This window comes from Ursus arctos, unplaced genomic scaffold (assembly GCF_023065955.2).
Source record: "Ursus arctos isolate Adak ecotype North America unplaced genomic scaffold, UrsArc2.0 scaffold_14, whole genome shotgun sequence".
NCBI classification, from domain to species: Eukaryota; Metazoa; Chordata; class Mammalia; order Carnivora; family Ursidae; genus Ursus; species Ursus arctos.
In genome coordinates this window covers 29,422,590-29,449,311 of record NW_026622808.1, presented here as the reverse complement: position 1 = coordinate 29,449,311, position 26,722 = coordinate 29,422,590, and the positions used below count along the sequence as shown (strand labels likewise).

Here is a 26,722-nt window from a genome sequence, read left to right as displayed (position 1 = left end):
TGGTTTTCTCTGGATAGTGGTGCTGAATCTGTGAAAGAACACAATAGAAAATCAGATTTTGCCTTACGGACGTTTGCTTTACAACTCGTATGAAACGCAAAGTTCTTTTTCAACTGGACTTAAAAAAGCGATCGGCACTTCTCAAGTCTTTCCTGAGCAGAGGAGCCCCAGACCAGGGCACCACTGACAGCCTGGCTGGTCTGACTTTGCCGGGAGGGGCTGTCCTCTCAGACCAGCCTCCCGTTCTGCCCGATGCAAACACAACTCAGTAATAGGACTCCAACGCCATTAAGCACCTCACTTCAAAGTGGGAGCGTCTTTAAGTAATGAATTTGGAAATATCTCCAAAGAATGAATTAAAACTGCTCCATAAGCGCAGACGATGTAGCTTTCTTTAAGTTTTAAGTCAAGTGCAGATACTCCTGAGCCTCCGTGACAGAAGACCAGAGGATTCTGGGTGAATGTGCCATTTCTGCAAAAACATACAAAGTTCCAATCTGCTGCCTCTGTCTGCGATGGTAAAAGATAGTCTCCAGAAACGAGTTTCATCAAATGTTAATGAGTCCCCAGATTACATGGAGTTTAAGTTAAGCTGTCGTTTTGCGGGTTGGGTCCACCACGTGGCCACGCACGATGCCAGACAAAGCTTGGAGCCCCAAGGAGCCTTCTGTAGCCCTTGACGGTGTGTGGTCCAGCTGGGAGCCAGGCTGGGATGCTGTCTGTCCCGGCACACGCCGATCCATCCAAACAGATGCCTTCTCTTCCGCGGCTGATCTGGGGGCGGAACGTCAGGCTATTTCAAACAAATGTTTGGCTAAAGCAGGGTGGAGCCTGAACACCACTCTCAAATGTTCGGTGAGACGTCCGGGGACTTCATGAGGGCTGCAGAGATAAAGCCCCTGAGTGTGAATGACTTGGGGTATCTCCCGGCCCCAGACGGACCCCTGGCTTTTGGGCAGAGCAGCCCGCCCCGGGGGAGGAGAGGCCAAGAGCCAGCAGCACAGAGGGACGCACCGTGATACGTCGCTGCTCCCGCTGGCGGTCCCAGGCAGCTGGGAACACTGTCTTCAGGAAGATTCAGCAGCGGGGATGGGCTGTCCTCCCTGCTGAACGCCGTGTGACAAGTCTGAGTGGACTTGGGACTTGGAGCATCTCCGAGGCACAACCCCAGCCCTGCTCAGTCCCCATGGGCTTCTGGGTTCTTGGTCACCGCTGTACGTCCCATGTCCTTAGACCCTGCCTCCCCACAGGGCTCAGGAAACAGCGGAGGGAGAGGGGAGCAGAGAAATAGAAGGAGTTGAGGGCTCACTGCACTCACGGTTACTTGCTAGCTTTTTGGAAGCAATCTCATTCAGACAAGCGTTGGGATAGGGCAGAGCTTGGTTCAAATCCTGACTCCCCCTCCTCTTCACTAGGCAGCTTGGGCTAGTTTCTTAGCCCCCCTAAGACTCAGTGTCCTCCGTTCCACACGTGGACATGGCAGCACCTCGTGGGTAGCTGGAGGGCTGTATGAAATCACGTCTGGAAGCCCCTCGGCCCCCGGTCTGGCCGAGAACAGCTTCCTCAGTTAATGAGAATTGCTATTTCTTTGATTATTTTGAGTTGAGCCCACGAAGAACTTGGAGATTTTCAAGAGCAGACAGTCTGGACGGAGCTGCCAGGCCACAGTCTGCATAACCACGTCACTCGTGGGAGACATTTAGGTTGTTCTCAGGCCTCTGCTACCACACGCTGTGCTTTGGTTACTGTCCCCGCACAGGTGACTTTGGGCAGGTGTGAGGACATCTCGCAGGAACTTCCTAGAAGTGAAGCTGCTGGATTAAAATAGTAAGAAGTGGGGGCGCCCGGGTGGCTCCGTCGGTGAAGTGTCTGCCTTCGGCTCAGGTCATGATCCCGGGGTCCTGGGATCGAGCCCCGCATCCGGCTCCCTGCTCCACGGGGAGCCTGCTTCTCCCTCTGTGTCCCCCGCCACCCCCGCTTGTGCTCTCTCATGTTCTCTCTCGCTCGCTCACTCTCAAGTAAGTAAAAAAAAATCTTTAAAAAAACAAATAAATAAAAATGGCAAGAAGTCATTCTCCATGACCCTAGAACAAATTTTTAAAAATTGCTTGCAGGGGTGCCTGGGTGGCACAGCGGTTAAGCGCCTGCCTTCAGCTCAGGGCAGGATCCCGGCGTTGTGGGATCGAGCCCCACATCAGGCTCCTCTGCTGGGAGCCTGCTCTTCCTCTCCCACTCCCCCTGCTTGTGTTCCCTCTCTCGCTGGCTGTCTCTATCTCTGTCAAATAAATAAAATCTTTTTTAAAAAAAATTGTTTGCAAGTGAGCACCTGCACACACACACACACACACACACACACACACATATTTTATGTTAGCCTAGGAACTGACCAGACCAGTTTTATGTAACTTTAATGCCATGCCCAATTTCTCTGCGAAATGAATGAGAACAGCCCAGTAGGCTTCTGAGGGTTATAGCTATTCTTGTGAGCAGGTGGCATACACCGAGCCTGGGCTGGAATGTGCCAGATGGTGGAAACAGAGCTGGACCCCTGCCTTTAAGCCCCTCCGAGAGACGAAGAAGGATTACCCAACCGAGACAAAGAAGGATTACCCAACCGTCCTAGAAGTTGCTGACAATCTTATCAGGCACTTTGGCCTTGGGCTAAATCTGTGGGGAGCAAGTTCTCAACTTGTCAGAACACAGAAGAGGACGTTTTCCTAATTGCCAACAGTGCTTGGGTCATCTCACAGAAGCCTCTCACTGCCAGTGCAGCCGAACACGGGCATCCACACCTTCCAGCCTCCCTGGTCTGTGCCTGGGTGGGGGATGCTGTCCAAGTTCTAGCCAGGAACCAGGGTCCCACGGAAGGTGTGTCCCACTGGCACCTGGAAACTCTAGAGAAGCGTCTTCTGCTCCTTGTCCGGGGAGCTGGAAACTGGAAACAACCCAAATGACCATCGTTAGAAGCCTGGTTAACAGATTTCGGTACATGAATGCTAGGTAGCTGTTTAAGGCAATTGGGTGGCTTTCAGTGTGCTGATGTGGAGTGACCCCCGAGATACGTCATGGACAGGAAAATGTAAGGTTCAGAACAGTGAGTATAGCACGTTGCCCGTTAGCAAAAGGAAATGAAATAAAATAGGGGCGCCTGGGTGGCACAGCGGTTAAGCGTCTGCCTTCGGCTCAGGGCGTGATCCCGGCGTTCTGGGATCGAGCCCCACATAAGGCTCCTCAGCTATGAGCCTGCTTCTTCCTCTCCCACTCCCCCTGCTTGTGTTCCCTCTCTCGCTGGCTGTCTCTATCTCTGTCGAATAAATAAATAAAATCTTTAAAAAAAAAAAAAAGAAATAAAATCAGGGTGGCATATAGGTATATACTTACAAATTCAGAGATTAGCTGTGTAAGGACACACAAGAAGCTGGTATCCCTGGTTGCCCCTGACAAAAACCCCAGATTCACGATAAAAGTAAGACTTTTTACGGATGAAAACTCTTTTTTTTTTTACTTTGTGCTTCATGTATTATTTATCTAAGTGTAAAATGTATTTTTCAGCTTTATTAAGCTGTAATATACACAACACAAGATTCACCAATCTCGATGGTGCTATTCAATGAGTCTTGTCAAACGCATGATTCAACATTCCCACCAGCCCGCAAAGTTCCTCCGCTTTGCAGTCAATATCCGGGCAGCCATTGATTTGCCTTTTGCCTTCTACCACCAAAGTTTTGCCTTAAAAATAGTTTTCAATTAAAAAAAAAATTTCAAAGCCAGGTATGAGGATAACAATCAATAGTTTTGTTTAAAAACGGATTTTGTGAGTGTAAGTACCGTCTTCAGAAAATCTACAGTTGCTTCCTGTAAGAAATCCATTGTGTAAAAGTAACAGAGGAGAAGTATTAAGTCACTAGGAATTGGGGAACTCATGACCAAAGCTGCCTTCTCCACGTGGAGCGACTTTTCTTGACGAGCAAATTGCTGCATTTCTCCCCCTATCCACTCTTAGAGCCTAGCACTGAGCAGGCGTAGAGAATTTGATTTTTGCCTAGGAGGTCTTTGAAAGATCTAGCTCAGTCTTGGGCCGCGTAGTAATAAATCCCATCCATTCCACAGATCTTGGAGGCCCCCTGTGTTAGACGGTTGACATACGGGGTAGGAAACCCCAGTCCGTCACTCTCCAGGGACTCACCATCCAGAAGGGAGTGAAACATGTAAACTGGGGGCTACAAATTAGAGGCCTAGAGGCCTTGGCCCAGTTCTGTTTGATGTGTTTTGAAAAAAAAGCTGAATTACAAAATATTTAGTAAAGCACTCACCTCTGATTCAGCAAATACCCTACGTTGGCTTTTCTTGTTTACACTGCCTGCCTGGGTCCCGAAAGCATGAGTTTGCGACACTGTCCAATGTGATAAGTACACTTAAAAGATATATGTGTAAAAACTGCAGTAAAAGTTGGGGTTGGAGACTAGCTTTCATAGGCAGGAAAAGAAGAGGAGGAGGACAAGGTGTTCTGGTGTCTGAGATCTGTGGGACATCATAACAAACCCTAAGGTTTGTTTGCTCTGGAGTGGAAGTGAGGCTCTGTCATTCATTACCAGTAAGCCCACAGTGTTGTTTTGATATTTCCAGAGCATTCTCCCACCATCTCTGAAAAGACAACTTGCTAAGTGATCCACTATCTGGAAAATGTAATTAAGGATGATCCTTCAACATCCAGATGGCCAACATGAAAAGATGCTCAACATCACTCATCGTCAGGAAATGCAAATCAAAACCACAATGCGATGGCACCTCACACCTGTCAGAATGGCTAAAATCAACAACACAAGAAACAACAGGTGTTGGCAAGGTCTTGCCCTGTTGGGAATGCAAACTGGTGCAGCCACTCTGGAAAACAGTATGGAGATTCCTCAAAAAGTTAAAAATAGAGCTACCCTATGATCTAGCAATTGCACTACTAGGTATTTACCCAAAGAATACAAAAGTACTGATTCAAAGGGATACACGCAGCCTGGTGTTTACAGCGGCGTTATCCACAACAGCCACATTAAGGAAGCAGCTCAAGTGTCCAACGATTGATGAATGGATAAGGAAGATGTGGTCTATACCTATACACATATACATATTTATACCACATCTTATTTATGTATCTACATAGATCGTATATATATAAATCATACACACACATGCATATACGCACACGATGGAATATTAGTCATCAAAAAGAATGAAATCTTGCCATTTGCAACAACATGGATGGAGCTAGAGAATATTATGCTAAGTGAAATAAGTCAATCAGAGAAAGACGAATACCGTATGATTTCACTCATATGTGGAATTTAAGAAACAACCAACAAGCGAAGAGGGGGTGGAGAGAGAGAGAGACAAACCAAGAAACCGACTCAACTATAGAGAATAAACTGCTGGTCACCAGAGGGGAGCTGGGTGGGGGGATGGGGGAGATAGGTGATGGGGATTAAGGAGGGCGCTTGTCGTGATGAGCACATGGAAGTGTTGAACCACTATATTCTACACCTGAAACTAGTATTGCACTGTGTGTTGACTAACTGGAATTTAAATAAAAACTTTAAAAAATAGTGATCCTTCCATATGATTTGTAATGGGAGACCAGCTGTAGGAGCAAAACAATGTAGTTGAGTGAGGATTAAATGCCTCCTTGCTCTGGAATTTTCTAGCTGGTTTTGTTCCCATCCTCCTCTTCCTTGATAAGGGCACTTAGCAGTAGGACCAACTCCTGCTGTAAGGAAGGAATATGGTTCATGAAAAGGAAAGTGCTCTGAATCACAGTCTCTTCTCTCCCTTTCAGGAATAACATGTTTTTTTCTTCCACCTGCCAACACGATGTGCTTTGGGGCCAGGCTCCTCAAAACCCTCATCTCAGCATTCTTGGTCCCTCAACCTTGTATTTTATCTCCCTGAGATCACTGGCTAGTCCCAATACTGGCCCTGTCCAGATGCCAGTATGACCATCCTTGTTGATGTAATTTGGTCCGTGATGGTTGAACCCCTGTAATATCCATTCTTGTTGTTTGAAGACCTTCCATGTCAATATCTTCTGCAGCACCCATCCTCGTGGACCTAACACCTTCCGTAACAACCATTCTTCTACAGCCGCCCTCCTCAGTGATGAGACGTCTTCCATAATGGTTGATCTTGTTGACGTAACACCTCCCATAATCACCATGCTCTGATGTAACGTATTCTGTAATGGCCCTCCTCAGTGACATAACACCCTTGGGAGCTACCCTAGCCCCTGTGGGTGAGGAAAGCATGTGTCTTTCTGACTCCAGAGATTTCCTGGAGTGTGCAGCCTTCCTTTCCTGACCTGTTTTACCCTGGGCTACCCGGTTTGCCAGAAAGATCACTTTATTGACCTGCCTGTGGTCATTTGGGAGAGCTTCATTCAGAGACTTATTGTCCAAGTCAGGCTATGTGAGTTGACACCCCCCGTGCCCTTTAAAAATGCTGGAAACATTGATAGCAGCAAGAGGTACTGATCCCTAATCCCTAAAACAAGAGATCCAAACAGAAGGATAGATTCCCAGTTGGCTGCCCTGACTCCTGCGATGGTGATACACCCACCCTCCTGGGTTATGTCCCCCTGAGTAACCAAGAGTTTGGGCCTTTGCAGTTAAGAAACTGGTAGTCCTAAGGCCCCCCCAAAAGACCCAGTTCACCCCTCTCTCAGCTGCCACTTGGTGAAGGCTGGCATCCCCTGGCTGCAAATGCTGCTGTCCGTTTTTCTGGTTGCAGCAAGGATGGAGTGAGGGGTGAGCCAGCTGGTGGTCATCCTCCAGACAGAGTGTAGACTGTTGCCAGAGTATGAGGAGTGAAGGTAAGGAAGGAGGCGGTGAAGATGTCAGAGATGACAGGAGGAGCGGGCATCATCCTTTGCCCAGGACTTATCATTCATGAGAAGAGTTGGGATCAGGGCTCTGAAGGGGCAAGATGACAGACCAAGAGAGGGGCTCAGACTAAGCAAACTGGCTTGTTTCGGATGGCTAGGCTCCTGCCTCCCCACAGAACATAGCGTACGGTCACGGGGGCCTCTGCGGTAGGACGAAGGGCAGCGTTGATATTCAGAGTGGGCTTTGGAAAAGCAAACGGTGAGACTTCTGTCTGTGTTGGTGGCATTGAGTGCTACACGCTGAAGCAGGTCCCTCCCTAGCCACGGTTGGGCCCCGGCTGCCCAGCAGCCTGTGACCTTGAGGGTGGACGTCTTGGAGTGGCAGCCGTGCATGGGCTTTGGAGTCGGTCAGTCCTGGGTTGAATCTCAGCCGTGCGTCTTCCCAGCTGTGAATGGGAACAGTTTACCTAAAGGATTTGTATAAAAAGTACCCGGCACGGGGCAGATGCCAAACACCTGGGGGTGGTAGGTTGTGGCCGTCATTCCTGGAGGCCACCTCCCACCGGCCCCCAGCGGCCCCTACACAGCTTAACACGGCTGGACTCTCGGGGTGTTAAGGCCAGGCTTCCCACTGCCGTTCTCCCTGACTTCTGGTTTTCCTCTGAGCACCCTCTTCCTGCTCTTGCTCTTCCCACAGGGCCAGGTGACATGACCGGCCACGAGCTCTCGCAACCACAGCATCCACTTCCCTCTGACGCACTCCTGCACTTCCCTCCCCATCACTTTCCAGCATCTGGACACTGAAATTTTACAGTAAATACAATGAAGTTAGACATCCTCGTGGAGGTACCTTCCAGAAAAGCTGTCCATGTGACGTAACACCGTAATGGTACCTCAGCTCAGAAGGGAAGGCTCTGGGGCACCTGCGTGACTCAGTCAGTTAAGCATCCAGCTCTTGATTTCTGCTCGGGTCATGATCTCAGGGTGGTGAGATCAAGTCCCGCATCAGGCTCCGTGCTTAGCGGAGTCTGCTTCTCTCCCTTTGGCCCTCTGCACACACTGTCTCACTCTCTCTCTTAAATAGATGAATCTTAAAAAAAGAAGAAGGGGAGGATCCATGACCTAGACAATACCGTATACTTACCCAAACCTCTTTCCTTGAGCGGCTCAGCAGGTCCTGCCTGGTACCCCATCTGGTTACAAGTTCTATACTAGTTTTCAACTGCTGCATAAGAAATTATCACAAATTTAGTGGCTTACAACAACATGCATTAATTAGCTCACTGTTCTGCAGGCCAGGAGTCCAGATGTAATGTGGATGGGTTCTCTGCTCAGTCTCCCTAGGCTAAAATCAAGATGTTGGCCAGGCTGTGTTCTTATCGAGAGCTCGGGCCCTCTTCTAAGCTCACATGGTTGTAGCAGAATTCAGTTCTTTGTGGCCAGACATCTGGGGTCCCCCTTTCCATTCAATAGCTGAAAACCACACCTGCTGGCAGCAATCAGCCTCCCACACCCACACTGCCTGCCCCCTCCGTCTTCAGAACCAGCTAGAGACCCTACCCCTACCAGGGAATTCCTTTCACACTTCAATTCCCTTTCTCCGGGAAAAGCCCAGACTCCTTTAGGCGTTCCACTGACTAGGTCAGGCCCACCAGGATAAAGTTGGCCTGACCCTACAACACCATCTGATCACATGAGTGATATCCCAATCATATTCGGAGTCCCTCCCACACTCAAGGGGAGGAGAACATACAGGGCGCGGCTCTTTGGGGCCATCTTGAAATTCTGCCCACTGCAGGGTCCAGAGGCCCCGTGGAGGGTTGGAAGTGATGGTGGCCATCTCTAGATGAGGGCCTAACACCAGCGCAGCCCTGTTCTTTGCACTTTATGCATAGAGTCTCACTGCAGTACTTGTACAAGTCCTGCGTAGTTAATGTTTGGGGCCAAATAGGACAGATGAGAACTCTGCAATTTAAAGAAGTACGGTGGCTTTTCCCAAGCAGGCGAGCATGGCCCCAGGGATGACTGGAGAGACTTGGCGCATGAGGGAGGGAGTGTTACTCACATCAGCCTGGGTGATGGAGGCAAGATTCGAGTGGCCCCCAGCACAGGTCAGGCCTTAATAGAACTTCTCTCCTGCTGCCCCTCCCTGCTCCCTCAGGAGCGGCTCTTCAAAGCTGCAGGCTGAACTAAATCAAAGGGGGATATTTTATAATGAAGCATTTCCCCGTTGCCCTCCCAACCCCATCTCTCTTTTTTTTTTTTTTTTAAGGTTTTATATATTTATTTGACAGAGAGAGAGAGACAGCCAGCGAGAGAGGGAACACAAGCAGGGGGAGTGGGAGAGGAAGAAGCAGGCTCCCAGCAGAGGAGCCTGATGTGGGGCTCTATCCTGGAACACCAGGATCACGCCCTGAGCCGAAGGCAGACACTTAACGACTGAGCCACCCAGGCGCCCCCCAACCCCATCTCTTAACATTAGCTTTGAGGGTTGGTGAATAATATGGTGGAAATGGGCTCATATAACCTTCTGGAAAAGCCCATTTGAAACGACACTTATTTTTACTTTTAACCAATTCATGGCTTATGTTCACACAAGAAAGTTTTCATGTCTAGTGCTTCTAATCGCCAAGGAACACAGGCCTGTCAGAACGTTGGTCTCGGTAGCCCATCGCTGGGTCTGCGGCTCAGAGAAGGTCAGGGTTGCAGAGCGCTGGTGGCTAGCAGGCTGACTGACGTTCTTTTTTTTTTTTTTTTTTTTTTTTTTTAAGATTTTATTTATTTGACAGAGAGACACCTCGAGAGAGGGAACACAAGCAGGGGGAGTGGGAGAAGGAGAAGCAGGCCTCCCGCCAAGCAGGGAGCCCGATGGGGGCTCGATCCCAGGACCCTGGGATCACGCCCTGAGCCAAAGGCAGGCACTTAACGACTGAGCCACCCAGGCGCCCCTTGAGTGACCTTCTGACCGGCTGCCAACTGTCCAGAGAAATACTCCTGCTTCTTTTTCATACCATTTTGCCATCTTTTCAGCTTTCTAGTTATTGACATCATTTTTCGTGTAAAGAGAAATTTCTCCCCCTTCTCACGAAGAGAATATTGTGTGCATGTATGAATTGGAGACTGTGTGTCGCTTTGCTCGATTTTTGGTTGTTACTCAAATCGGTGGTTAGCCGTTCTCGGGTTTAGAAGTGAAGCTCACCGACTTCATGTTCCGCGAAATACGCGAGACACAAAAGAACAAGTACTGAACACCTTCTGTGAGGTCCCGAGAGGATCCGTGGAGACAGAAAGAATGGTGGGCGCCCGGAGCTGGGCGAGGGAAACGGGGAGTTAGTGTTTAATGGGGACAGAGTTTCAGTTTGGAGAAATGGGAAAGTTCTGGGGATGGCTGGTGGCGGTGGTCACAGAATAACACGGTTATACCTGATGCCACTGAACTTAAAAATGGTTACCGTGGCAACGTGTCTGTTACGTATACTTTACCACAATTTTGAAAAGGGGGGGAAATGTTTGCGAGGTTTATTTGTGGATAGTGGAAGGATAAGTAGTCTCTTCCCTTTTCTTTTTTCTTTTTTACCACCATTAAGAAAAAAATAAGCGAAGCACGCCGTGTGATCCCAAGGCTTGCTTTTGTAAATGGCCCTCGCAGCGTATCTGCTTTGAATCCTATCCTCGGAGGAGGCCTTGCCACATCCCCGCAGGGCCCCTCGGCGGGGTCCCACCAGGATAACTCACCGCACCCCTCAGGCTTCAATCCAACGCCAGCAGGCTTTTGTCCTCTGTCTTCAGCCTTAGGCAAACAGTTTGTGGTAGCCAGAAGTGTGAGGCTCTCTCAGAGCCTAGGACCTAGAGGGCCCAGATTTTGAATCGTTTGTGGACGAGACCCCGTGCCGAGCACTCTGCAGGCTCAGAGAGGGACTCAGGACGGGTGCAGCACATGCCCAGAAGGACAGAGAAGGGGGTTGAGCCTCTCATCAGGGCAAGTTTCAAGTAGTTAACCTTTTTTTTTGAGTTTTAAAAATTGTTTTATTGAGGCATACAAGAAAATACATAAATATTAGTTATACAGCTTGATACTTTTTCCATATGTATATACGTACACATTTATACGTGTGTGTGTGTGTGTGTGTGTGTGCACACGCTCTCCCACCAAGACCTGGCACTAGCCCTTTATTCCTGCTGCTTTCTACCAGAATCGTGGCCGCTCTTCCTTGGCCACCCGCTTGGCCACAGGCCTCCCATCCCACAAGCCCCAGGCAGACCCCACAAAGCTGCAGGAGAACCGCGAACACCTAAGCACGCCAGCTTCCCTTCCCCGCGTCCTGGCACTGAGACCTGTCCAAAAAGACGCACCAAAAAAAGGAACCACATCCCGAACATTTCGATCTGAAGTTTAAATGATTTCGGTTAATGCAGCACGCCTATTTAGCCATCTTAAACAAACGTCTTTGCCTGTTGCTGTCCCGGAGAGCCGCTGGAAAGCCAGCAGCTAGGACATGTCTGATTCCGTCCTGACGGACTGGCGGTGAGAACACACCATTCTCATCACGCAGTTCCTGGCTGAGTGCAGAAACAGGCAGGGCCAGCCCTGCGGAGCGGCCATCTGTCCCGCGGGGCTCCCGTGTCCGACTGCTCGGACACAGGACCTGGCCCCGCCTCTTACTAACCGTATACCCCTGGACGGATTACTTCAACTCTCAGAGTCGCAGCTCCTTCGTTTGCAAAATGGGCATTAATATTAGAACCTATGTGGGGTGGTGGTGGGGATTTAGAAATACTTCTACCGAGTACAAGCGTGGAGGCTGCACGTAGGGGTCGCTCATGGGGTGTTCACTGTCATTATGATGGAGGCATGGCCGGTGCCTAGATTCCAGAGGCTTCTCAGCCAAGGGAGGCTGATTAGTTCCTGAAACAGCAACTTGTGTTGTATTCTGTTTTATGTGAAGGTGAGCAATTAATTCTTCCCAGGTAGGCAGATGGGCGACTCCCTGCCATTAGGAAGACTTTCCCTTCAGTTCACCGGGATGTAAATAGACCCAGGCAAGTCGATGCCAGATGGACTTAGGGTGCCTAAACCAGGTATCCCTCCTCTGCCGGCAGGCCTCACTGCCCCAAGCCCATGGGAGTAGTAAGACTCTGAATTTGGTGGTGTGACAGTCTGGCACCCCGTCCCCACAGCAGACCCCATTACATGGGTTATGTCAGTGGTGATGCCCAGCCCGTGGTGTCGATCAGGAACTCTGTGCACCTCCTGACAACAGTGGCACTTCCTCCCTTCCTGCTGGTTGACTTGACCTTGGCAGCTTCTTAGAGGGCAGGCCAGTGTGGGACCCAGGAGAGTGGCCAGTGCAGGGGTGCTGGAGTCAAACGAGAATGTCCCCTCTGCTTCCTGTGCTCAGCAAACATGGGGAAGTGAGGTCACATCTCTGAGCCGAGAAGGGTTGCTGGAGTCCCATGAGTCAACTCAAATAGAAAGGCCTCGATACGCAGTGAATGGGGCCAGGCCAGAGCAGGGAAGGCTTGGAAGAGCTGAGGAGGCCTCCACGCTTGCACAACCCTGAGAATAAAGGCCTCCTTCCAGTTTGCCCCAGGGAACCTTACCTGCCTCCCCCTCGTCCCCGCCCAGCCCTGAGCTTCACACTACCAACAATAACAACAGCTAACCTTGATCGCTACCGCTACCGGTCTAAGCACCTTCATAGGTGTTAACTCTTTTAGCCCTTACAACAATGCCAGTATTACCCCATTTGCAGATGAGGAAAGTGGGGCACGGAGAAGCCAAGGAATTTCCCCAAGGAGACACAGCTGGTGTGTGGTCGAGCCAGGAATCGATCCCAAGCAGTCAGACTCTAGAATCTAAGCTCTTAACCATTATGCAAAGCTGCTAAGTTATGCTGGTCCACTGGGGAGAAGCCCAAACTCCATGGCCACGACCACACCCCTTCCCAGCCTGCTTCCTGCCTCTGTCTCCAGCTTCTTCCCGCATGTTCCTTGCCCCCCAGCAAAACAAACTCCATGGAGTGACTCCGAAGGAGCCACATTCTTCATACCTCTGTGTCTTTGCACCTGCTGTTCCCTCCACCTATCCTTCCTGATACCCATCTCACTAGCCCTGGCTGGCAAACTCCAATTTATTTTTCGGGACCCATCTTAAGTTATGCTTCCTACATGAAGCCTTCCTTGACCACCACCCCTAGACGGTTAATAGTGCACCCTCAGTATCTTCAGAGGATCTTGACTCTCCTTGGTGCCTTCAAGTTGCTGACTCTCAGGTAGGGTCTGGTGGGGCAGACAGGCAAATGTATACTCAGCTTACATGAATTCAGCAGCTGCTTTCTGCAGGGACTAAAAGCAGGAGAGATCGCATAAGCGGCATGAGCGTCCCCCCAGGGCGGATGTGACATGGACAGGTGAAGCACTGTCCCTTCTCATGTCACTTCCTCAGGCTCTCCTGGTCTGAGCATGCCATGCTCTGAGAGATCACCCACAATTTAACAAAATGGATTTTGCAAACCCGGTGCCTCAAATCAGATCACGACTTTGTCTGGTGCTCAACCCGAGAAGCCGGGCTCCGCTGCACAGATGAGCAAACAACAGCTGTAGCCAGTGAACTTGGGAGAGGGATGTGGACGTGCAGTGAGACAGCTTCCCAAGAGAGGACGGGGCTGTTTGGGCCTGAAGAACTCTTCCCCTTAATAGACTTGTTTTAGAATCTGACTCCCACGCAGGCCATGACTGATCGGCCACGCTGACTCACGATTATACCACGTGGCTTCCGTGTTCTGTCTCCCCACATCCTGGGCTCTCCTGCAGGGCATCCATCATCCGTCTTAATAGGTGTCTCCTGGTGCCCCGGGCTGGGCCCAGGCGGGGCTGGGAGCTGCTTGGTCTATCTTTGGCAGACGGAGAGTGAATGGAAGCCAAGCCCCCCAGGGAACCACACCCAGAATTGAGGTAGCTGGTTGTGACCCATCTAAAAATGTTTCGAGCACATCTGTCGGTCTTTTAACCCCTACTTGACAAATCTGGGAACACATAACTTCCCTGATGTGTATCAGGTGGAATCCCTTTCTTTGGGTTTCTTTTCCTTGCATGTGTTTCCCCTTGCAAAGAAATAGGATGGCAGGGAGAAGAAATAACAGGGGCATTTGTGCATACGGTGATTACTGAGTGGTGAATAATGAATGGTGATTAAAACAATTGGAAATTCCCACCCGAGAAGCCGCTGGTGAGGCAGAAACTAGCGAAGGTGTCCTAATAAGGAGAGGTGCGGAAAGCAGAAGAGTGAAGAAGAGAGTTGTGACTCATGAGCGCCCGCTCAGGGCCTGGGAGCCCACGCGCTGTTTCCACGAGGCTTGGCTTGGATGTCTTTCCACCTGGAAGACCTCGAAATGACGCCAGAATCTGGAGCTGTGTCTGCGTTTCTGTGAACCTACATCATAGATCCTCTAAAATATGACACCAGAGAAATCCCAAGTTCCCGGGGAGGCAAAAGAAAGAGGTGCTGAAGGAGAAAACACCCAACCACTTTCTTTAAATTACAGTGCGTTTGTCAAGCACTCACACGCGCCGACCCGGTGTGGCGTGGCCATGGGGGCGGCTGAGATTTATTCCAGGGCTGGGGTGCCCAGTTTCAAGGTCTGATGAATGATGGTGAGCGTAGAAGGGGGAAATGTGCGAGCAGCGTGTCGTTCTCAAACTCAGAGCATCTGTGATGAGTTACAAGTTCTTTTACCCAAGCAATGAGGGTCTCTCTGCTACTGAGCGGTAGAGCTGGGGGAAGGGGGATAGGGGGAGTCCAGAAGTCAGGCATGTTCATGGTTGGGTTATTAGCCTCTCACTCCCCATCTGCCCCCTCTGCTAATACATGCATCATTGAGGATGGGGCGGGGTCGTCCTGTGGGTGATGTGTCGTCCTTGGCTGTGACCTCGGGAAACAGCCCATCATATAAATCGTCCCCTCCTGCTGCAAAGAGGGGGTGAGCTTTGGCTTTACTGCGCACGTGTTTCCTCTGGGCGATGAGCTGAGAAGCAGGTGGGGATTCTCTGGTCCTGGAGACTGAAGGAAAGCTACGAACCGTGGCTGGGCAGTGGAGTGTGCTAGGTTGGCCATCCGGGAACAGAACAAAGGAACATGGTGAGATGATAAAAGTATGCTCACCTGCAGTGAGCCATCGCTCCCTTTTAGCAGTTCATCTTCTTGGTTTGCAAAATGAGTTAGAATGAAAATCTGGGTTATTTTGACCCAAAATAAAAAACATACATAACGGGTAGCATTAGGGTTGGTGTGTTCAGTAGAGTTGGGATAATTGGCTTTCCATATGGGAAAAAATAGTAAAAGTGAATCCCTACCTCCCAGCACAGATGAAACCAAGTGTTTCCAATACAGATTCCCAGGTCCCATAGTAGGAGTCCTGGACCTTGGGACTTCATCATTCTTGAAGTCCTCCAGAGACCATTTAGAAACAGCGGTGCCTGGGTGGCTCAGTCAGTTGAGCGTCCAACTCTTTATTTCAGCTCAGGTCATGATCTCAGGGTCATGGGATCAAGCCCATGTGGGGCTCTGTGCTCAGCAGGGAATCTGCTTGGGATTCTCTCTCTCTCCCTCTGCACCTCCCCCTGCTCTCTCTCTCTCAAGTAAATAAATAAATCTTTAGAAAACAAAAAAACAAAAGAAACCCCTCATCTGGAGTATTAACTCCCTGGGGGCAGGGACGCCAATGATTTTTGTCATTCAATCATTTGCACCAGGTATGGTCCCCTAGAACATATTATGAACCCAGTGTTTATGGAATGAATACATGATTTTAAAGATTCTAAAAGGAAAAAAAAGATTTCTAAAAATGATCACCCATTTTCCTTTGGCTGTCATCAAGAATAGACTAGATTGTCATACACCCAGAATTTGTTGGGGGTACCCGACCTGCCTCCAAGCAGGAGGGAAAAGCTGAGCAGAGGCATCGTGGCAAGATCAGCCTTTTTCCCGAAATCTAATTTAAAGATACCTGAAAATATTACACACACCATGAGAGAAACAAGGCCCACCCCGGAATGTTATTAAACCATATTTTAGCTATGGTCGTGACTACTCTTTGTTTCATTTATTAAGTGCCTGCTTTGTGTAGAAACACAACCTTCCTAACGAGTTTTTCCCTCTTGTTTGTTTATTAAGGCATAACTTACATATAATCAGCTTCACCCATTTTAAGCGTACAGTCTGATGAATTGTGGCATCTGTGCACAATGTGTAATCACCTCCACGGTCAAGATACAGAATGGTCCTCTGGTCCTGCAAAGGCTCCTCTGTCCCTGGTGCCTCCATTCCCTGCCCACACCTCCCACGGCAGGCTGCAGATCTGCATAGGGTCTAACACTTACTTAAAATAACAATCTTCGAGAGCACGGGGCTGAAGGTGGAGGCGAGGCTGGAAAGGCAGGCTCACACGTGGAAGGACATCATGGCACCCAGGGCGCCTGGGTGGCTCAGCGGGTTAAGCCTCTGCCTTTGGCTCAGATCATGATCCCAGAGTCCTGGGATTGAGTCCCGCATTGAGCTCCTTGCGCGGTGGGTACCCTGCTTCTCCCTCTGCCTGCCGCTCCCCCTGCTTGTGTTCTCTCTCTCTCTGACAAATAAATAAAATCTTAAAATAAATAAATAAATAAATAAATAAAATAATCATCATCACTGTAGAGTAAGGAATTTTTAAATTCATTTTAACTTAGTTATTTTGAGAGAGCGCGTGTATGTGTGCACAGGGGAGGGTAGAGGGAAGGGGCAGAGGGAGGGAGAGAATCCCAAGCAGAATCCCCACTCACATGGAGCCTGATGCAGGCTCGATCTCCAGGCTCTGAGATCATGACGCGAGCTGAAATCAAGAGTCAGACATTTAGTTGACTGAGCCACTCAGGTGCCCGCCAGGTCAGGAATTTTTTTTTAAATGCTGTGGCCAACGGGTATAAACACAGACAGAGGAGCAATAAGAGTGGGGAAGACATTGGTACCCTAGCTAGCCGGGCTGCAGTCCTGAGACTGGATGCCACTTCCCTTGCCCATGAGTTAGCCCTGCTGGAGCCCCGGGGTTGGAGGCCATGGGGGAGCATGCCATGCCTTCTGAGACTGGGTGTTCCAAGAATTTTTTGCAAATAGCGTGGTTAAGACATTTTGATAATTGCAGAAAAAGAACACAAGGTTGACACATACTGCTTGGATATCAGTCTGACAACTGGGTTTCTGAACACGAATCTAGATTCATTTTAACCTGATGTCTTCAAGAACTCCTGGGCCTCCAGCTCTCTCTCTCTCTGAAGATTTTAAGTGGCTACACTGCTTGAAGATGAAGAATTGGAGTAAATAAGCTTCTGCCTTAGAGAGTGTTTTCTCTCTCGGAAGTTCTTAATTAAGAAGCTCCGAGCCTCTGGTTCCCACCGAGATGGATTAGCCCAAACTGAAATCCTGGAGTGGCGGTACGTCTGTGAGATACTTCCAAAGGCAGCCGAGGCAAGAATATGGAGATGAGAGTTTTCCCTGGAGCCCTTGAGAGGCTCATGACCGCTGCCTCCACCCAGGCACCAGGCACTGTCTAGATCCTGAGGCTCCCACTGAAAAAGGCAAGCAAATTCCTGCCACATTAAGGTAGGAAGGAGCTCCCATTCTGATCATGGGCAGCAAGAACGAATGAACAAGTAACACAGTGCTCTCAGTCAAAGACTAGAGCAGGGAGGGAGACAAAGCAGGAAGACTGGGGGTGGGAGGTGAGGGGAGCACTTTAGGGGGCTGCTCAGGGACTGCCACTGTGAGGAGATGACCTTCGAACCGACACTGGAATGACCAAAAGGACCCAGCTCTCTAGAAAAAGAGCGTTTTAGAAATTAGGACCAGCATGTGCAAAGGCCCTGGGGTGGGAAAGAGGTTATGGTGTGTTCTAGCAAGAAGGCAAAGGTGCCCTGAGCATGGTGACCAAAGCAGAGAGGGGTCCAAGCTGAAGTTGGAGAGATTAGGCCATTTTGCCCCAAAAATGCAAACCTAAGCTGTCTTGAAAGCCAAGTCGGGAAGGCAGCTGAGCTGGTGTCCCCGCATTCTGAGCCATGGGTCTGTGTCGCTGCTGGGCGGTCATTGGGAATGCTGACAGTTGCAAAGTCACTTCTTCCTTCCTCAGGTACTGATCATAGACAGGGAGCTGGCAGGAAATGTAGAATTATTCTAGCCCAACCCCCTCATGTTACAAGTGAGGGAACAGAGGCTCAAAGAGGGTAAAGGTCTTACTGATAAAATGGAGAAAATATTTGCAGTTCATTATCACAGACTGTGGGATCAATTTCCACTAGTATATAAAGCCTGGCCAGCCTAAAGCAGAGCAAACAAGGGGGGAGAGAGGGTCAAGAAGAGGTTGACAGAAGTCCCAACATATGATGGCACACAGCTTCGGGCCTGGGAAACGCAAGTGCGCTCATACCTTCCCGTCGGAGGGGAAATGCACAGAACTCATGCCGGCCTGCAGTTTTGATAAAATGAAAGCACATGGCTGGTCAAAAACTGGAAAAGACTCGAATGTTACTCAGCAGGTGCGTGGATAAATAAACCAGAGTTTATACAGACAATGGAATCTACTTAGCAGTAAAAAGATGGGGCGCCTGGGTAGCACAGTCGTTAAGTGGCTGCCTTCCGCTCAGGGCGTGATCCCAGCGTTCTGGGATCGAGCCCCACATCGGGCTCCTCTGCTGGGAGCCTGCTTCTTCCTCTCCCACTCCCCTGCTGTGTTCCCTCTCTCGCTGGCTGTCTCTCTGTCACATAAATAAATAAAATCTTTAAAAAAAAAAGAAAAGAAAAGAAACACGTTACTAATCCCTTCAGGAACATGGGTTAAACTCAACAAACATGAGGGACAAAGAAACCAGGTACAAAAGAGAAGACCTGCAGGGTTCTGTTTATATGACAGTCTGGATCAGGCAACGGGTAGTTTTCTGGAAGCAGAAGCTGAGGTTGACTGTAAAGGCACATTAAAGGGACATTTAGGGGTGATGAAAGCTTTCAACATCTTGACTGTTGTGGCGGTCACATGTGATATACATTTGTTAAAACTCTTAAAATGTGTGGGCCCTTTTAAATGTATGTAAATTATTATCTCAGTAAAGTTGATTTAAAAAAATAAATTGTTGGGGCGCCTGGGTGGCTCAGTCGGTTAAGCGTCTGCCTTCGGCTCAGCTCATGATCTCAGGGTCCTGGGATCGAGTCCCGCATGGGGCTCCCTGCTCAGAGGGGAGTTAGCTTCTCCCTCCCCCTCTGCCTGCCCCTCCCCCTGCTCGTGCACGCACTCTCTCTCTCAAATAAATCTTTTTTTTTAAGATTGTATTTATTTATTTATTTGAGAGAGAGCACAAGTTGGGGGAGGAGCAGAGGGAGAGGGAGAAGCAGACTTCCTGCTGAGCAGAGAGCTGGAGGCAGGGCTCGATCCTGGGACTCTGGGATCATGACCTAAGCCGAAGGCAGATGCTCAACTGACCGAGCCACCCAGGCACCCCAATAAATAAAATCTTAAAAAAAAATTTTTTTTCCTAGCCTCCACTGTTGTATATATGTATATACTGGGCATGTGAGGCACTCAGGGCAGGAGACAGCAGCTCTTTGCAAACAAATACGTCCCTGGAGAGAGAGACAAGTCTCTGTACCTGGACTTTCGTTTACAGTCCTATTGAGAAGGGGTGTGGCAGTTTCTCTGATTGCTATTTCATCCTGCACAGATGGGGTATGAACACATATTGCTCAAAACATCTAGGCTGTGGTCTAGTGTTTTTAAGTTTTAGAAAAATTAATAAAGCAAACGAGACCCCATCAGCAACAGGCTACTTCTTTCCCGTTGGTAAGGACAGCACTATCATGTTACACCCCCCTCCCGCCGCCCTTCTCAGACCAGGAGGGAGGGCATGAAGGTGTCAAAGAGGGCATCCTTCCTGGACCAGCGGAGGGGACGGCAGCAAGTTTGGAGACCTAAATAAATCATCCTGCTCACTCCATTTTTCTTCCTTCTTCCAGAAGCTTTTGAGATTGCCCCGCCGCACGGAAGTGGCATTACGGTTTTCATAAAGCCTGGGAGCCCAGCTCTGCCATCCAAGCTCTGTTACATCATCAATGCTAAAAGACATAAAACCTCGTTGACCATCCAATCTGGAGAAAAAGAGGTCTTCTCCTTCAGCTGCCACAACCCAGAGAATCACTTTGTCATTGAGATCCAGAAGAATATTGGTAAGTACACGCTCATGAATATTGGGCACCCTGCTTCTCTTTCCGGTGCTAAACCAGCTTCTAACGCTGAAACCACACTCTGTTTAGCTGCGATGGGGCTGTTCGTGGTTCTCACCTCTACATAGGTTACATTGTGGAACCTTCCAAAGAGCCCTATGAGACACTCACAGAGACAGCGACTTGCCTAAAGTAGCATAGCTCGTAAGTAACAGCAGGACAAGAACCCAGGTACCCTGGCTCCAGGCCCTGCCTGCCACCGCTGTGCCACACTGTTTCTTGACAGAGCTCCAGAGCTTCCTTCAGGTCTGGGGTGCTCCAGCGGATATGCTAAAAAAAAAAAAAGTTTTTAAACTAAAGGTTAAATTTTTTAAACTAAAACTTTAAAGCTAATTGAATTCAAATTTAAACTAATTTAATTTTAAGCTAAAACTTTGCCGACGAGGAGCAAAAAACAAGGGAGTCGGAAGACAAAGAAATTGGAGGGGTACCTAGTAGGTTGGCTCAGTCGGTGGAGTGCGCAGCTCTTGATCTCAGGGTTGTAGGGTTGAGTCCCACATTGGGTGTAGAGATTACTTTAAAAATCTGAAAGAAAAGAAAGAAAGAAAGAAAGAAAGAAAGAAAGAAAGAAAGAAAGAAAGAAAGAAAGAAAGAAAGGAAGGAAGGAAGGAAGGAAGAGAAGGGAAAGGAAAGAAATTGGAAGGTTGAGGATGTAAGGGTAGAGAGGTGGGTCCAAGAGGCGCAGTGGGGAAAACAGCTTTGAGGCTGTGGGAGCTGGGTCTGGCTTCAAGCCTTAGGCTTCTGATCATGTGAGCTCTTCACGTGGCTTCATATAAGTCTCTTAACCGTTTTGTGACTCGGTTTTTTCTTCTGTAAAAGAAAAGTCATTGTACCAACCAACAGGGCTCTCTTGAGGGTGAAATAAACTAATGGACTAAAAATGTTTGACACACAAGGTAACAAACTATTTGGGATTATTGTTATTCCTCATAATTTGAATTCGGGATAGGAGATTGACATACGATATAATCACCAGGCAGAAAGAATTAAACGTAGAATCTTTAAGGCGGGCACGCCAGCTAGGAACCTAGGTGTAGTAACAAGAAGGAGAACACTATTTGGGGTCCAATCAAAGCCATACTCAGATAATCTCTTTTGTCTTTTATTGAAAATAAATGAATCAGGCAATAGATAAGCAAGAAAAGGGAGTAAAATGAACCTTAGGAAGAAGTTCAGAAAAACGAAAGGAGGGCGCCTGGGTGGCTCAGTCGGTTAAGCGTCTGCCTTTAGCTCAGGTCATGACTCCAGGGTCCTGGGATCGAGTCCTGCGTGAGGCTCCCTGCTCAGTGGGGAATCTGCTTCTCCCTCTCCCTCTGCCGCTTCCTCTGCTTGTGCTCTCTCTCTCTCTTTAGCTCTTGCTCTTAGCTCTTGCTCACTCTAAAATAAAATCTTTTTAAAAAGAGGGAAATTAAAGTAATTATCAGCAGCTTTAAAACTACACCTAGTAACTAAAGCTGAGGCACTGTTCTCTATAAAGACTAATTAAATAGACAAATCTCTGACTAGTCCCCTGGAAGAAAAGAAAGCGAACATACGGAGATACAGCATTGAAAGGATAAGTGTTGACTGAATGACATTTACAGAGGTGACTTCTAAAATAGACGATGTACACCATTATGATAATAAGTGTGGGAATCTGAATAAAAGAAATCCTTTCCAGGGAAAATGTAATGAGCCAGATTGACTGCCAGAAAGTTAGGAGACCTGAATAAATAAATAACCAAGGAGGAAATTGGAAACCGTGTCCAAGATGAAGGAACGCAGGGTTCGGGTTAGTTAGACACGGTGTCCTAGAGGACCCTAGAAAACGTCAAGGAGAAGCTAAGTTCCTATATTTAAACCTTTCCAGAGGAGGGTTGGCAAATCTTTCCCGTAAAAGGCTGGATAGTAAATACCTCAGATTGTCTCTGTCCCAAGCACTGAGCTCCGCTCTTACAAGATGGAATCAGCCTCAGACAGCAGGGAAACGTCTGGGCCATGATGTCTCACGTGTTTATGCTTGCTGGCGGGGATCGGACTGGACTGGGCCCATGAGCTGTGATTTGCTGACCCCATTCTAGAGCACGGAAGGAGGCAATCCCTATGGCCCTGGGTACATTGGAGGTGTGGCTGGAAAGCCCTGGAAGGGGTAGCTCTTTTTTTTTTTTTTTAAAGATTTTATTCAATTGAGAGAGAGCGAGAACACGATCGAGGGGAAGGGCAGAGGGAGAGGGAGAAGCAGACTCCCTGTTGAGCAGGGAGCCCAATGCAGGGCTCAATCCCAGGACCCCCAAGTCATGACCTGAGCTAAAGGCAGACACTCAACCGACTGAGCCACCCAGGTGCCCCAGAGGTGGCTTGATATAATGAAGTTTCCTTGAGCTCCTAAAAACAGGCCCTATCTTTACCCACACACAGAAAGTCTAATTTTAGCCACCTTCCTCACCTTATCATCTCACCCTGTCTCGTGGGTTAGGCAGCACGATGTGTTGGCAAGAACTCAGGTGGACCAAACACAGCTTGGACGTTCGTCCTGGGATTGCGTATGCTGCAAACACACTTGTCACCCAGACTCCAGGACCGCCTTGCCAAATTGAGAGCTCGGGCAGGAATGACCTGGGAGGTCCTGGCCAGCTGGGAAATTCTCCCGTGATCCCACTTTGCGCTGGCAGTCCTTTCAGACCCCGCACTGGAGCAGCACTAGGGGTGGGAAGATTTCCTGTTCCAGTGGCCAGAAGCCCCCGCACCGTTCAGACTGCCTGCACGGGACACAACCAAGTCTCCCTGTTCTGTCTGCCTTCTGTCCCTTCTTCTGCAGGCTCATTTCCTCCTTGAAAGAGCAACGTTTCTTGCTTTGCTTTAAAAGACATAGGAGGGGCGCCTGGGTGGCTCAGTCGTTAAGTGTCTGCCTTCGGCTCAGATTATGATCCCAGGGCCCTGGGATTGAGCCCTGCATTGGGCTCCCTGCTCAGCGGGGAGCCTGCTTCTCCCTCTCCCACTCCCCCTGCTTGTGTTCCCTCTCTCGCTGTGTCTTTCTCTATCCAATAAACAAATCAAATCTTTAAAAATAAAATAAAATAAAATAAAAATAAAAGACTTAGGAAACGAAAGGCACCAAAGCCTGTCATTAGCTGTTAGCCTTAAAAAAAAAAAAAAAAGAAAAGTTCAACTGCACTGCTCATAAAACAGCGGCATGACAGCCCCGAGGCAAAATGATAACTGTGCCTCGGGATTCCAGGCGTACAGGGGGTTGTAAGTTCAGAGTACTCAGTACGTTGATGAGTCCGTCGATGGGAAAACCAGTCTTAAAAGGCGGAGCTCGGCACCGTGCCTTCGCAATTGTGAAACCATGACTGTTTCAGACCCAAGGGTACGTGGGGTATCCCACAGCCTGGGTTCCATGGCAAGGGGCCTCCGTCCGGCTTACTAAGGCTGGAAAACACGGTAGTTAGGAGGCGTCTTGCATCTGGTTCTCTGGAAGCAGAGCCTGACACAGGAATCTTTCAGTCATTTGTCCAGAGGGTGCCCTCGAAACAAGGAAGCCGTGAGAAAATAGAGCCAAGGGAGGAAGTAAGCAGAGGTGTGGTTTTAGCTGACGTGTAGCCACAGGCCGATGCGGGCCTATAAGTGACAGCGCCAGGTTGTCGCTTGAAGCGAGGTCAGGCTTGTTCGCCCCTGCCTTGGGGAGCAGTGATTGGCTGTGGGCTGCTACCCACCGTGGGAGGGCAGGACGTGCAGTTCGACCCTTCAGGCTCTCTGGCCCAAGGGGGCTCCCCCGCCAGCCGAGGCACTTCCCCAGAGAAGAGTGAGCTCTTGGCCACCGACACTGACACGGCCCAGAGATCGTGCCTCTGCCTGGGGGAGCGGGGCAGGGGGGCAGGGGCAGCATCTGCTCCAGGGGTCAGGAGAGGCCAGGAGTGGCCTGGTAGCGTTCGTGACCAAGCTTGCTTTTGTGACTGTGTTTCAGACTGCATGTCAGGCCCCTGTCCATTTGGGGAGGTCCATCTTCAGCCCCCAGCATCGGCGCTGCCCACCCTCAACAGAACCTTCATCTGGGACGTCAAAGCTCACAAGAGCATTGGTCTAGAGCTGCAGTTCTCCATCCCTCGCCTGAGGCAGATCGGGCCTGGGGAGAGCTGTCCAGACGGAGTCACTCACTCCATCACCGGCCGCATTGATGCCACCGCGGTCAAGATCGGGACCTTCTGCAGCAACGGCACCGTGTCCCGCATCAAAATGCAAGAAGGGGTGAAAATGGCCTTACACCTGCCCTGGTTCCACAACCGCAACGTCTCCGGCTTCAGCATCGCAAACCGGTCTTCCATAAAACGTGAGCATGCCCCTCCATCCCCAGGAAACCTGCAAGCCCCGCCCCCTGCTCTAGGTCAGAACCGGGCAGATATGTGCACTGTTGTTTGATTCAACCTGAATACCTCGAAGGAAGATCCCACGCTTGCGGAAGTGGTGTGGATCTCCTGGTGTGAGCCCACCCTTTTCTAGTAAACAAACTGTGTGGCCACCCTCTTTCCTCGGTCCTCTGGGCCCGTAAGGTTTGTTTTCAGAACCTGAAGTGGCATTGGCTCCACAGACCTCCCTTGATGACCCCGTTGCTGAGTTCTTTGTCCCGTCTTCCAGCCCTTTCACGTTTCCGGTAATTGTATCCTTGGTGTGCCAGAGCCGGTTCACACCTGTTAGTGACAGCTGAAGTTTGAATGTTCAGGCATTTTGGGGGCTGATGCCAAACAGAGCCATTCATAGAAATACATGATGTAAACTTATAAAGTAAATTCGTTTAGAAACAAAGGTACTAGAGGCTCAGAACTCAACACTTCCTCATTATTTCACGACATTTCACTGTCATCTGTGCTCTTGAGGTTATTGGGGTCGATGGTACCTCTGTGGGTACATACAGCGGGGAGCTACTGCCCGTCTGCTCCGAACTCCGCATCCATATCTTGTTGGCGGCTTGGAATCAGCCGTGGTAGGAGTATTTACAACAAGGAAATGGGCAGGCGTTACAGATTAGGGCTTTGTTTTCCCCCCCGGCTGGGTCGGTCATTCAGCATTTAATCACTCACCACTGATGTATGCGTATCCGGGAAAAGACCGCATGCAGAGCTCAGGACCTGAGTGTCGCTGTCACGGCTTCCTAACCCTGCTGCCTCCCAGGCATGGACAGCCGTGACGGTCTAATCGCCTCCTGTTCTTTCTCGTTGGGGTCCTCTGCCCAACAGGACTGTGCATCATCGAATCTGTGTTTGAGGGTGAAGGCTCGGCAACTCTGATGTCTGCCAACTACCCAGATGGCTTCCCCGAGGACGAGCTCATGACGTGGCAGTTTGTCATTCCCCCGCACCTGCGGGCCAGCGTCTCCTTCCTTCGTTTCAACGTCTCCAACTGCGAGAAGAAGGAGGAGCGGGTCGAGTACTACATCCCGGGCTCCACCACCAACCCCGAGGTGTTCAGGCTGGAGGACAAGCAGCCCGGGAACATGGCTGGGAACTTCAACCTGTCTCTGCAGGGCTGTGACCAAGATGCCCAAAATCCAGGGATCCTCCGGCTGCAGTTTCAAGTTTTGGTCCAGCGTCCACAAAATGAAAGCAGTAAGTGAGCCCCATTTTCCTTTCCCCTCCCCCTCCGGCTCCTTCTTTCCTTCCTGGATAGTCTGCTTGGCGTGAGGTTCCCTTCCTATTTCTTATCTGTGGCTCCCGGAGCACTTGGACTCTGGACCCTATAAGAGTTTCGGGAAGTGCGTTGCCAGGCGGTGAGACAGGCTCATTGGTGAGCGCCTGGCATGCTGCTCCACTCCAACACCGTAAGGAGCAGAGGCAAACTTGCATTCAGGCTGTGGTTTTTAACAAAAGTGTTGGAAGGCTTCTTTCTTTTCTTCTCTTCTTTTTTTTTTTTTTTTAAGATTTTATTTATTCATTTGACAGAGATAGAGACAGCCAGCGAGAGAGGGAACACAAGCAGGGGGAGTGGGAGAGGAAGAAGCAGGCTCATAGCGGAGGAGCCTGATGTGGGGCTCGATCCCAGAATGCTGGGATCACGCCCTGAGCTGAAGGCAGACGCTTAACCGCTGTGCCACCCAGGCGCCCCTCTTCTCTTTTCTTTCTTTCTTCCTTCTTTTCTTTTTTTTTCTTTCTCTCTCTCTCACTTCCTTCCTTTCTTTTTTTTAGAGAGAGAGCATGAGCAGTGAGGGGAGGGGCAGAGGGAAAGAAAGAATCTTAAGCAGATTCCACGCCCAGCGCAGAGACTGACGCAGGGCCCCATCTCACCACCCTGAGATCATGACCTGAGCCAAAATCAAAAGTTGGGCTCTTAGCTGACTGAGCCACCCAGGCATCCCCAGAAGGTTACTTTCTAGATCACATGTCTTGACCCTCAGGGTGAACCAGAATGGCACCAGCACCGTCAGCAGTGATAATGATAATGAACCCTGTTTAATTGGCCAAGTGCCCCATACCATGCACACACTCCATGCCAAGCCCTGACCTAAGCACGCCACTTAGCCTCAGCTAACCCTTATTACAGCCCTACGGGGAGGCAGGAATTATCCTCAATTACTGGTGAAAAACCAG

At 49.6% G+C, this 26,722-nt stretch overlaps 1 protein-coding gene across 1 annotated transcript in view; it reads left to right on the top strand.

The window, feature by feature from the left end:
* The window catches only part of CDCP1 (CUB domain containing protein 1), a 55,724-nt gene that overhangs the window by 8,560 nt on the left and 20,442 nt on the right, over positions 1–26,722 (top strand). The window contains exons 2-4 of the mRNA XM_026500639.3: positions 19,896–20,105; positions 24,109–24,471; positions 25,376–25,744. Of these exons, the coding sequence (XP_026356424.2) occupies positions 19,896–20,105; positions 24,109–24,471; positions 25,376–25,744 (942 nt within the window). The remainder of the gene's footprint in view (positions 1–19,895; positions 20,106–24,108; positions 24,472–25,375; positions 25,745–26,722) is intronic.